This window comes from Talpa occidentalis, unplaced genomic scaffold, assembly GCF_014898055.3.
Source record: "Talpa occidentalis isolate TD23 unplaced genomic scaffold, MPIMG_talOcc4v2.1, whole genome shotgun sequence".
NCBI classification, from domain to species: Eukaryota; Metazoa; Chordata; class Mammalia; order Eulipotyphla; family Talpidae; genus Talpa; species Talpa occidentalis.
In genome coordinates, this window is record NW_026555331.1 from 123,580,658 (window position 1) to 123,594,478 (window position 13,821).

Below are 13,821 nucleotides of genomic sequence, written 5' to 3' on the forward strand. Positions count from 1 at the left end.
CTGGCCTCCCACTCCTGCCAGCTGCTCCACCAGCTGAACACCGCTGCTTGAGCAATCCTGGCAGATCTGCAGAACCACCCCCCAGACAACCCATCGGCAAATAATACATGGTCGCTGTTGTAAGCCCTCAGCTTTTGGGGCTGTTTTCTTATGCAATGTAGAGATAATTGGGACAACTCCACTTGCAATGACATGATTCAGAATTACATCTCAGTATGCTTTCTTTGTCTTGCTGGGACCCTGCTGCCCCAAAGCACTACGCAGGGAAAGGGACCTATTCTCCTCCCTCTCCTGATCCTGCCAAGGGAAGTAAGGGCTCCTTCCCGAGGCCCCAGGGACATTCTTCTTAATAGATGGGATGAAAGTGTCCTTGTGAGTCAGCCCCTTCCCAAAGGGGAGAAAATGACCAAGTCAATGTCTTATTTTCCTTTCTTGTTGAGTCATGAAAAGTCTGACAGGGAGAAAAAAAAGACAGGAATGCATTTATTTCAGACCTCACCGAGTAGCTCCCCAACTGAAACTTCTCTTCCAGGCAAATTTCAAGAACTGTGCAAGTTCTACTCTGCGGGGACAGTCAATTTGGACTGTGACATGAAACATACAGCAGAACATATTCTCCCCCATGTTTCTGCTTGTAGTAAGGGCCAGGTTCTGGGAATAATAGAAACTGATTTTCACGGAAATACTTACGGAGTGTAAGGTAAACACTAATCTGTTTTTCTGATTCTCTTCTCCAAATATTTCCTTTAAAGAACTACTAAAAAAGTACTGAAAAGGGAGAAAATTACCCACAAGCCCACTATTTTTAAACATTTTTGTAAAATGTAAAAAGCCGTGTTTTCCTCTTCACCCCCGCCCTCCCCAGAGGAAACTAATGATAACTAATGTTTGGTATGTATTTCTCCTGACTTTGGCCCACACAAATGTTGCATTTAAAAAAATTTTTTTTATGTCAGTGGGGAAATAAATGGTTATGAGGTCAAAGACATTTTATAACAAAGAAGCATTTACAAGTGAGGAGTTCTGTTTATTTTTATACATTGAGGGTTATTTTATATTCCAAATAAATGTGATTAATTAACAAATTTGGAAAACAAATAAGTATAACTAAGAGTAAAAGTGAACCACTATCACTGGAATTTTTGTGATTTAGAGATAAAATGATTGTCCAGAAAATTCATGAGCCTCAATTGGAAAAAAGATTCTGATTAACCTTCTGATTGTATGTATACTGTTCTGATTGTATATACTTACTACACTTTGCATGCATCTAAAGTCTGTTTTGATCAAAATCCTTGTGCAAGATATGATTTCTTCTGGATTGCTACTTACATATCTATGCCAGATGACCTAGTGCCTAGAATCTAGGTCACATGACTCCAAAAGAGACATCTGCATGAAAGGAGAAAATAAGCAGCACAGATTAGGACAGGTCCCTCAGCATCAGCATTATGACACTTTAGGAGAACAGTTGTTTATGGTGGAGGGTATGTCCTATGCATTGTAGGATGTTGTCAACATCCCCAGCCCCCATCCACTAGATGCTAGTTGAACCCCCTAGTTATTACAGGTAGAAATGTCTACAGAAGTTTTTGTCCCAGGGATAGGAGTAAAATCACCTCTGCTTGAAAACCATTTTGTTGGGAAAAGGGCATTTCGAGGTGGCCCAAGGGCATCTCAGTTTTGTGATTAACACAGAGTGGATGCTCCTTAATACCCTCTTAAGTGAAACCACAAAGAGGCCTGTTATGTTGCAGATTCCAAAGCATAAGTCCAGTTCCTACTTCTCTCTCAGTGGACTCAGGTGGTTAAGCCATGTCAATGATAAACTGAAGTTGGGAAAAATTCTACCAGAAAAGTGGAATATTCTAATACTAGTGTCAAGTTGGTGGAGTGGGTGAAAGGATAGAACTACCATGTTACCCAGGCGTCTCACTTTGGGTATAAGATTCTAAGGATGTGAAATTACTGTCTCAAATTGATGTCTGAACTCCATGTTCATTGTGGCATTTATTATAGTACACGAGATATGGAAGCAACCTGAGTGTCAACAGATAAAAGGCAAAAGAAAATGTGATCACACACATACACACACACACACACATTATTCAGCCATAAAAAAGAAGGAAATCCTACCTTTTGTAACAACAGGGGTGAACCTGGAGGACATTATGCCAAATAAAATAAGCCAGACAGAGAAAGACAAAAACTATGTGGGGGCCTCCCTAGTGGCACAGGGGGTCAAGTCGCAGCACTATGAAGCTATCTGCAGCCACTGCAGCCTGAGTTCGTTCCCCAGCCAGGGAGCTACCTACATGGCACAACAGACCTCTCCTGTCTCACCCACTGCTCCTCTCAGCAGTGTATTTCAGTGGATCCACCTGTCCTGCTCCCCACGCTGTCACTGGTGAATCCTCTCAACTCCCCCCACCTCTGGCCTGTACTCTTGTTCTTGTATTCATAAATAAACAAATCTTTTTAAAAAAAACTATATGGATTCACTAATATGTGGAGTTTTTTTTTTTTTTTTTTTTTTATGTTGCAGTCACATAAACAGAGAGAAGAATGGTATATGTCTAGAGTTGGGAGCGAGAAAAGGGGGGAGATGTTAATCAAAGGATATAAACTTCTACTAATAAGATGAATCAATTCTAGGGCTCTACTGCATAGTTAACAACACTGCACTGTCTACCCAGATGGAACTTAAGCATTCTCACCACAGGAGAAAACCTGTGAGGACATCTGCCAATTAATTTAGTTGTTATAATCATATCATAATGGATATCCAATCATTACATGTGTACTTTGATTATATACAATTCTATCTGTCAGTTATTCTCAACAAAGCTGGGAACAAGAATAGATACCTGCTATCCTTCTGATCTTGTCCTCGGTATCTCCAGCCAGTTTTTCTGCTGCGTCCTTTAGCTGTTTCACTTTCCCTACTGTTTCTTTCGTCAGGCCTGTACCATGTGTCTTATCTTGCAGAACAGCATAGTGACTTTTCAGCTTAACAAACTCCTGTAACAGAGCAGCATTCCCATCAGCTGAAAATATTTAGAAAGAATGCACACATGCATGATGATCACCTGACACCATTCATGAAAGGCAAGAGGAAGAGGAAACCATCACCCAGCCACCATGCCTGAGTCGACCTGATGTTTCCAATAGGGCTGTGGCTGGCATAGATTTATTTTTTCAGGCTGGAAAAAATATCATTTTCAAAATGCAGATCAAAACCACAATGAGATACCACCTTACACCAGTGAGAATGGCATGTGTTAAAAAAACAGTAAACAAAAAATATTGGTGAAAAAGGAACTCTACTGCACTGCTGGTGGGAATACAAACTGGTCCAACCACTATAGAAAGCTGTGTGGAGATTCCTTAGACTACTAAAAATGGAGTTACCATATGACCCAACAAATCCACTCCTAGGTATCTACCCAAAGGACACAAAAGCATTAATTCAAAGGGGTACCTGCACCCCTATGTTTACTGCAGGACTATTTACAATAAGATATGGACACAACCCAAATGCCCAAAAATAGATGACTGGATCAAGAAGATGTGGTATATAGACACAATGGAGTACTACAATGGAATACTACTCAGCAATCAAAAAAGATGAACTCATGCCATTCACAGCAACACAGATGGAGTTGGAAGGGACAATGCTCAGTCAAAGAAGCCAGAAACTAAAAGAAAAACATCAGATGGTTTCACTAATAGGAGGAATGTAGGGGAAATAAACAAGGGGTAGGAAAAAAATAATTATAATAAATTAAAACAAGACATTCTGCAGGGAAGGGGGAGGGAGAGAGATCAAAACGTGAGGGAAGAGCACAAGTGACTATGGTGATGGTGCATGAGTGAATTGGTGGTGGGAATTATATGGGGACTACACCTGGGAGGAGAAAGCATACATTGTACAGAAAGGAAAAATGATATAAAATATATATTGAAAAAAAGTGAAAGGAAAAAATAAAGTCTCGTTTTCAGTTAATTAAAAATAAAACTTCTTTGTTACAAAGTATCAATTATCCTTGCATGTTAAGGTAGTTATTTAGGTTTGGGTAGTTTCTTAGTTATTCAGGACAAACAACTGTCCTCCTGATATTAAAGGGAGAGATACAGAAGACAGAACTGAACTATCCTGTCCTTGACATAACTTTGCTTCCTTTGGGTGAGACAGTTTTATGTAAAAGATGAAGAACAGTGAGGACTTAGAAGCAGCAAGGACACATCATCTGGTTGGCAAACAGTAAGAGAGAAATGCGGTAGGAAGGGAGACTGGAGAGAGAAAGAAAAGTATAACTGTGAGTATGAGTATCTCTCTTGGAATTAGAATGGGAATCTTTGGGGTCAGCCTATGTGGTTGACAACCTAGAAGGTTAAGTGGGTGAATAAACACCAGAGCTAGGAATGGAAGCGGGCGAAGGTGGGCAGGAAGCACGTTTCTCGACCTCTGTTCCATAGAAAATGTTCCCAGCTCCCAAGTCAATGGAAAATTTAGCCAGCACATTAGGAATTACATACAAGAGAGTAGACCAATTATGAAAAAGTGTTAAGCACTTTTAACATTTTGCATTTGTTTAAACTATTATCTTAATGCGACCAACTAATGATTTCCTGCTAAGAAAAGGAGTTGATAGGTTCTTTCAGCAACATAAATTAAAGGACCACTTTCCACAACTGTTTAATTAACTTGCTCTGATTTTTGTGACTTGATCTATTTTCTTTGACAAGTAACTTTCATGTCTTCTTTTTGTAGGTTATGTTGAATGAATTAGAGTAAAGGGCAAATACATATAACATAGACCAATGACATAAATTGTGGAAGTTTGGACGTTCAGGAAAATCTAACCAGAGTCCCACTGAGAATATTAGCATGGATTGATGGGGGTGCATGCTTCACCATGGTTTGGCCAGCAGACGTCTATCTTTCCCACAGACAGCCTGACCTGGAGAGGAGCCGTCATGCCCACTGGGATCCCAACAATAAACTCCACTGAGCGTGAACCAGCACTGAAGGAGATGATGATCAAGGCACAAAAATCTGGACTTCTTTAGGATAATCTAAAGGAGCATTATTTGTCTGCTCTGGTGGCCACAGTAGGACTAACAACCTGCTCCAGGCCCCCAAGCTGACGCTGGGCCGATTCAGCCTGAGCTTTTGCGTTGATGGCTTTGTCTCGATTCCTTTGCAATTTCGATCTTAGCTGGGAAAGTCCATCCTCCAGTTCTGATGGTTGCTTTGCTAAGTCCAGTTGATTCTTAGTCTCCTTGGTTTGATTTTCAACCTGTCATTGATTGAAAGACCAGAGAGGAGAAAGTCTCTTTATATAATAAGAAACAAACATTTCAATAAAGCTTTGTTATTCTGGATACAAAACAGTGAGTGAGTGAGTGCATCTGGCCTAAGAGCTATATTTTGCCAACCTCTGTTCTAGAATGTATGTCTAGAAGGGGAAAACCTGGAGAAGGCCTTTGTTGTTGTTTTTTGCTATCCTATATACAAACCTCTTCATATCTAACCCTTTTATTTCCTGGTGTACTACTTTTTGTTATCTTGCTTTCGGCTTTTCTTTTTAAAATGCATGCATTTACACACACACATACACACACACACATTCTATAATTGCAGAACACAGACCAAGTAACTTGCAGTCTCTTGGGAAGGGATGAGCTACAGGACAGAGCTTTGGAGGAAGACACTTCATCCATCCTCCAAATTGGTCCTGACCTGTCCTATAATTACCTGGCTCCTTTCTCCTGAGCCCACAGGCCCTTATTCCTGCCAAACTCTGACTGGAACACTTTCTTTTGGGGAAAGCATTCTTTTGAGGATATTCTAATGAGATTTCATGCAAATTTAGTTACAAATATCTTGCAATGATGACTTTATTTTTTTCATTTGTGACTTCAAAAAATCTATTAATGGCCCTGGTATCATAAAAGATAAACTCTGGCCTCAAATTGACCATTAATTAGCTGTGTGGCCATAGGCCACAACTCATTTAACCTCCCTGAGTCTTTACTTCTTCATTTATAAACTAGCAATGGTAGCAGTTTTCCATCCCAGGATTCATCAACAATGAAATGAAATGATGTTGGGAGAGCTCTGTAGAACATGAATTAAATGCTCACTGCAGCCATCATCTTATTTTTATCCTTGTAGCAATCCTCTCAGGCAGGTAAGGCAAGCATGACACTGGCATACATAAATTCGGATGGTTTCCACACTCAAATCCTGTTTCAGGTTAGTTTCAAAAAAGATAAAGAAATACCTGCAGAACATTCATTTTAATTTTTGTTATCTTGGCAGTCAGCTTTGTGATGGTAGAATTTGCCCGTCCTTGAGTGATCTGAACTTGTTGCAACTTTTTCAACATCTTGTCAAGATTTGGTAGAACATTCGCTGCTTTTCTAAGGTAAGATATTAACATATCAGATTAGATAAAGACAAATTATTCATTTATTTCACCTTGAGAGGTCACTCAGCCCAACCAAAAACTTCACCAAATAACTTATAAAGGAAATTGAATTGCTTCTAAGCAAGGTCGAGTGCTGAAGTCTTCAGTTTGAGAAACAGGTATATGCACGTGCTCTCCCAACACACATCTGGTAGGTAAAGATTTGGTCAGATATGGAAATCAAAGCTACAGGTCTTGCTTCTTCTTAATTTGCCTTGGACAGAGATTTGGCAGATATAACTACCAGTCTTTGAACAACAACAACAACAAAAACTAACCTCTGTCCATCCCAGTTGCCTAACTTTAAAACTTAAGTAACACTCTCTTAACCCTTATTGGAGGAGGGGTGAGAGATGAAGAGGTTCCCCAGAGAGCAAAGAGAGACTAAGACGGTGAGAATATTCTCTCACCCTGCTTTTTCAGACTGTGTTTATTCAGGTTTATTTAAGCCTCACTGACATTCCAGTCACTCAGGGGCCCAGTCAGAGGTTAAAATCACAAGCATTCCAAGTGATATGGTCAATTTTACAGAAATGAGCTCACCTCAAGTCAACATTTACCAAATACTTAGATCTATGGGCTTAAAACTATCTTTGGAAGAATGTGTCAAGTAAATGAAATATCAGACACATTTGTAGGCATAAAATTAGAAATGCTTGTGCCTAGAACAATAGCTCACTTTCAATACATCCCAGTCCGCATCGAGTCATCCAGCCCATATTCATTCCCCCTCTCTTTCAATTTTTAAAAAGCCATTTTAGGTTCACAGCAAAATTAAGAGGAAGATAGAGAATTATCCCCAGCCCCATGGTACATACCCTCCTCCACTCCCCCACCCCGTCATCAGCATCACCCACCAGAGCAGCTCACTGGTTACCTCTGATGAACCCACACTGACACATCATAATCCCCCAAAGTCTACAGTATATATTATGGCTTACTCTTGCTATTGTAGGTCTGACAAATGTGTGACGACATGTATCCATCATTATGGTACCAGATAGAATATTCTCACCATCTTAAAATTCCTCTAAGCTTGGCCTAGTCATCCCTCCCCTCGACCTCTGGAAACCACTGCTCTTTTTTACTTTCTCCTTACTTTTGTCTGTTCCAGAATTTCCTATAGTTGGGATCATACAGTATATGGCATTCTCTATATGTTCCTTTCCTGGAGTTGCAGTGAGGGTCTGGGAGCCTTCCCTCCTCACATCACCTCCCCTCTATCAGATCTTTTTACTGTATTCTTTCCTTTAGATTTTTTGACATACTACTCATGATAGCAAATTTAGAAAGCACAAAAATAAAAGAGAAAAATATAAGGTAGGGGAAAGTTACCAATAATCACATAATTTAAGATATTGATATATTCTAGCAATTTCATCCTAAAAATATTTTTCATGATTGAGATCCTCCATGTAAAATCTTGTTTTAGAAACATTAACATTACATTGTTAAGAATCTCTGCATGTTATTAAAATTCTTCATCAACATTTTTAATAGCTATGATTATACTGCAGTTAATTTAATGTTAAATGTCAAAACTGAAAGGGGCTGGGCTTTCAGTTGAGTAAGTGAATGAAGAAACAGTGAGGATAGCTTGGGTCTCAACTCTTATCCATCCAAAATAGTGATGGATTTTGATGATGTCACCACCATCCAGTGGATCCCATGACCTTGACCCACAATACCCTGAGGTCTTAAAAACATCATTCTGGTATTTCCTTTTATCTTGACAAAGTCATCAAGGATAAAAGGAAGCAAGGGGTAACTCTGTGAACCATATATTATTACACTCTTGCATTATTCCTGAGGTACTAGTGTTCATTTCTCCTATTCCTCCTCATCATATCTTTTTGTGTAGTCTTTTTTGTTAATTTAGATTTTTAGTTCTGCTTATTATGGTACATTTAGAAATTACTAAAAACAGTACAAAGGAAAAATATCAATATCTCCACTACTTATCAAGACATTGGCATATGAGTTAGTTTATGGCATTTGTTGGTATATATTAGTAAGAAGAGGAAAGAGGCCCCTAGGAAGGCATCTTGAATCTGAGGAAAACTGGGAAACAAGGGTCCCTGCACATGTCTCCCAATTTCCCAGCTTCTCAGGGCAAGGTCTTCTTCCAAAGACAGATTAGCCCTCAGTTAGGCACTGAACTATTGGACGGTGATTTCACGTGGACATCATAGCCCCTTCGGCCAATATTTTTCAGATGACCTTCTAGCAGATGGCCTTTTAGAGCAGCAAGACTATTAACACTGTACTTACTCAGTTACTTCTGCCATCATCAAAATCTTTTGGGCTTCACCTGCTGCTTTATTTAGCTTGCTCTCATCTGTCCTGAAGTCCTCACAGAGTTGTGTAAGTTTCCATATTTTGTCAAATTCATGGGTTAGATTTTGTGATGTTATTGGTAGGTGGATGTCCAGTACACGATTTGCAACTTTCTCTATGTCCTCTGGAGGCACATTTTCCTCTTAAATAAGAAAATGGGTCTCAGGTAATTGTGTCTCAATGAAACACATTATCTGGTACGTATAACCACAATAAATTCTAAGTCAAATGCATTTGCATTTGATTATGTGTCCCTAGAATACAGGGATTAGATTACAGATGTCTCATAGATTGTTCTTCATGCTCAATTTCTTTCTTCTCTCTGAAAGAAATATTGCTCACATCATTCTGAACACATGCTGCACAGATGCTTGTTGGAAAAATGGGAAGCCACAGATTGGAATACTCTGGATGTTCTACCAAATATCCTCCCTAGAACTATTAATTATAAAATAAATTCAAAGGGCAATTACAATTGCTAAAGGCCCATCACTAAGACAATGTATTCCTCACTATAGTAAATTTAGACAATTAAATTAACAGACAAATAACAGTTAGACAAAAAACATTACAGTAAGTAAGACAACACAATGAATAAGACAATGAGAAAGCACTGGATTTGGACTCAACGAAACTTGAAGCTAAAACTCCATGACATTAAAAAGGTTCACTATGCTTATCTGCATAATGGGTGACTGTACCTAATAGTACCACTTAAAGACCTATTTAGAGAAGGAAATGCAACAAAACAGGGTTAAGAACTGTATGACTATTACAAAGAAACTTTAAAACACATCTATGCCCGGATACTCAGAAAAATAAAATTGGCCTCCTTGATAACTAAAGTGGAAGATGCATTGTTAGCATTTGGGGAAGTGATACCTACTGAGGCAGGATGCTAAGTCATGGGAGAAGCCAGAGCTGAATTAGACAACAGAGCTGATATTCATGGGTTTTACCATCAAGGAGGGAAAAATAAGTCACCCTATATGAATAACTTACATAAGAACAGAAAGAGCAAACATAAGGTAAAATAAGGTGTTCAGAGGGAGGAGAAAATATTTTTGGAAAAACTTTTACAAAAGCATCACAACTGGGCTTTGGAGGACAGCAGAGATGAAATTTGTGGAGATGTGAGATGAAAGGGGAAGTATAAGTTATTTTAAACTGAAGGAACCACTGAAGCAAGGGCTCAAGGTGAAATACAAAGAGTGCAGGGATCCCTTTTGGTGGGAGAGAAGTGCTGGAAGGAGCCAGATTCATTCAGAAAGGCTGGGCGAGGATCGGGCAGCCCATGAGGGTGAGACTGAGGAATCTGGACTTTGCTCCAGAGGCAGTGGAGCTGCAGACGGATTTTGGCATCCGAGTGACCCGACATAAATACATATCTTTTGGTGATCACTTTTGCTTTAGCTATTTTGAATATAAAGGGGATATTTTTCTTTCTGGATGTTTTTGGGCCCCCTCCACACTTTGCTTTCCACCCTCCCCTGAAACCTCAATTCTACTCTCAAATCTCTTGAGTTTGTTATTAGTTTAGTTTTGATTTGACTCTTATGCTGGATTCATCTGTTCAGAATTTTAATTAAATTCTAAGATTTATCACTAAATTAATCTCAGAGAGACTTTTTTTTTTTTTTTTGGCTACAGAGTTCATATTTGGGGATTGTTGTCATTAAGAAATATTAAATCAAGGGGTACACCACACTTCTGGCTAATGCATGTCATTTTCAATTAATGATGCTTGGAATCAGTTATGATATTTGATTATACATTTAAAAGGGGAGAAAACTAGTTCTGATATTAAAGAAAATTACCTAACAAAAACTTTTTTATTATTTTGATTAAAAGATTTATATTTTCTTCTTGAGATTGACTTTGGTTTTTCATATTCTTCAGTTTCTCCCTTATTTGAAAGGCATTATTTTTGGAGACTTCTGCCAGTTCACTTATATTTTTGACCTAGAATAAGAAGGAAACAACAAGGGATACAGACAACAATTAGGCACATTCTGCGATATTTAATTACATAGCATAACTAAATAAGACTGTCTCAAAACAGAGGTCTAGATAACTAAACAATAGATTCATTTAAAGGATTCTTAAAGGATAATTATTTGCTTCATTATCATGTATTATAATACCTTGAATTTATCTTTTAAAACATTATGAGTGATCAAAATTATTGTTTGAAAATAATACTGCAAATTTCCAGATACAAATCTATAACATAAATTTCAATGTAACTTTAGCATTCTATTAAACCACCAACTTCCACAGAAATTACTTAGGACTATTTACTTATAGTGGTGGTCATGTTTAATAGGATGAGAACATTTGCTTTTATATGAATTAAAATAGTTACCCTTCTGAACATTCCTCACATTCAAGTGATGTACTTTCTTTGAAACTAAAAAGGAAGCATTCTTCCTTTTAATAAATGGGTTTGAATTGCAAGCAGACAGCAAAGATAAATTCCAAGCACATTGTGCTCCTGGTGCAGGAATGATAGGACTGAAAAGCTTGCAACCTAGAAGAGCAAGTTCTTAATTGCGTGACTTGAGAAAGGCCATGGACTTTTCCTTCGGATTTCGACAAATTAGAGAAAGAAAAAAAACTGCAAACAGGACAATGTCACTCCCATACTAAACAGTATTAAATAAACTAATTGTCACAGACGTAGGGCTAATTAGGAGTAAACATAATTGGGAGGGGATCTTTTATTTCCCCACTAAAGGAAGCTTTAGAATTTGAGGTATATAGATTCTGTGGGGAAGGATTTAACTCTAGTCATTGGCAAATGAAACAAAAGGAAAATATTTACATGATTGAAAACATGTATATTAATTTTGAGAGTTGTTTCATAAGTCTCCAGAACTTTTTAAACTTTAAAATGGGTAGCAGTTGCTAAGATAAGAGACCTGAAAAGTTTTCATTTCAAGGGAAAAAAACTGACTATAGTGATGAACCTTTTATGAATAGATTGTGGTAATCCACAATTTTGCAATATACACACATGACGTATATACATACGTAATCATTACACTGCACACGTAAAATGAACATTGTGGATATTCCATCAAAAAATAAAATGGGAAGTAGTAGTAGTAAGAAATGCATAGCAATAAAATGAGAAATCCAGATATATACCCTTGGGACAGGAAAGCACCAAAAGACACAAATGAAATCTCAGTGTAGGTTAGTGGAGGCCATATTTGGAGAGCAAGAGATTGCTCAATTACTTCACTCTGAAAACATCCCTCTGTAATCCATCCTCTGTCACAAGTGACTCCTGAAAATTCTCTCACAATCTCTCCTGGCACTCTTCCTCCTCCTAATCGAGAGGAAAATAGCACACCACTTTATCCACATCGCAACCTGCCCTTCATCCTTTACCACTTCTCCATTTATGATCCGATTAAACCAGATTCTGCTAACATGTACTTCAAGGGTCATTTTTTGAAAGTAAGAGCTTAACATATTGCTTATTTAAGTGGTATACAATTTTTCTTGGTGGAGGAAGGGCGATCTAATAGTTTAAAATGACATTAAAGAATTAAGAATTGTGTTAACTACTGGGATGGAAGATCAGGATTTATAATTTGTTATATTCACTGTTGTAGGACCAACAGTTACATAAATGTCTGGCACACCGTGGGTACTCAATGAATTTTTGTTAAAGCAGTGAAGAATAATGTATAGGGAAGCAATATAGAATTTAGACTACATAAATAAAAAATTTTCACCATTCTGTATGAATATGAATATTCTCTAGCTTTATTAATCCGAGGTTTACCCCCGAACTGGGATTCCCCTGGAGCAAAATGGAACAAGGACAGAGTGTGGCAGGGGGACAGGACCAAGGAGGTGAGGTTCAGGGATCAGACTGTTGCTGTGTGTCTGTTTGTGCATATTGTGTTCTAGCTGTGGTTCTCATGTTCTACCCAAGTCTGGCCCCCTACCTCACTTACCTCGATTCTGAGACCCAAATTCTTTGCATACATTTTCTCTTTGCTCAGAAGTTGGTCTCTGATGCTTATAAACAATAATTTTGACTGATACAATATTTAACTTACATTAGTAAAAAACAAAACAAAAACAAAAAACCCAAATGTTTAAAAGCTTTTCCTTCTTCACCAAAGGCCCTATGCATATTGTCAAAAAAGGAACAAACTAGGGCCTCCCTGGTGGCGCAGCGGGTTGAGCCCTGCACTGTGAAGTTGTCTGCAGCCTCTGCAGCGTGGGTTCTATCCCGGCCAGCAGGCAAGAATCCCACATGGCACAGCAGACCTCTCCTGTCTCGCCTGCTGCTCCCCTCAGCAGTGTATTATTTCATCAGTCTGCCTGTTCTGTTCCCCACTCTGTCTCTGATGAATCCTCTCACCCTCCTGCACATCTGGCCTGTACCCCAGTTCTTGTATAAATAAATAAATCTTTTTAAAAAAAAGAGTTTCATTTTTAAAAAAAGGAACAAACTAGGGAGCACATTATCATCTGTTTTCAAGATGGATGTGAGTTATTCAGCAAAAATCCTACAGAAAATGATGTGATTAAACATTATACTCATTTATCAATATGACCAGAGATGTAAATGAAATCATTTAAAATTATTAGAGGGTCTCCCTGGTGGCGCAAGGGTTTAAGACACAACCTGTGAAGCTGTCTGCAGCCTCTGCAGCGTGGGTTCAATCCCAGGCCAGGGGAGGTGCCCACATGGCGTGGCAGACCCCTCCTGTCTCCTGCTGCTCTCCTCAGCAGTGTACTTCGGTCAATCTGCCTGCTCTGTTCCCCACTCTGTCTCTGGTGAATCCTCTCACCCCCTACACCTGTATCCTCTCACCCCCCACTGGCCTCTATCCCAGTTCTTGCATACATAAATAAATAAATCTTTAAAAAAAATAATAAAATTATTAGAGATTCTGTGATCAGGTGCTTAAATATTACAACTGCCTTGTCATGTCTATCAACATAGGAAGGAATTCAAGGCATAAAGCTATATTACCATTAA

At 38.6% G+C, this 13,821-nt stretch overlaps 1 protein-coding gene across 1 annotated transcript in view; it reads right to left on the bottom strand.

Moving 5' to 3' along the window:
* LAMB4 (laminin subunit beta 4) overlaps window positions 1–13,821 on the bottom strand; it is a 76,874-nt gene that overhangs the window by 2,200 nt on the left and 60,853 nt on the right. Inside the window, exons 28-32 of the mRNA XM_037518655.2 lie at window positions 10,631–10,775; window positions 8,748–8,955; window positions 6,291–6,429; window positions 5,130–5,303; window positions 2,868–3,021 (exon numbers count right to left, since the gene is read on the bottom strand). Coding sequence (XP_037374552.1) covers window positions 2,868–3,021; window positions 5,130–5,303; window positions 6,291–6,429; window positions 8,748–8,955; window positions 10,631–10,775 — 820 coding nt within the window. The remainder of the gene's footprint in view (window positions 1–2,867; window positions 3,022–5,129; window positions 5,304–6,290; window positions 6,430–8,747; window positions 8,956–10,630; window positions 10,776–13,821) is intronic.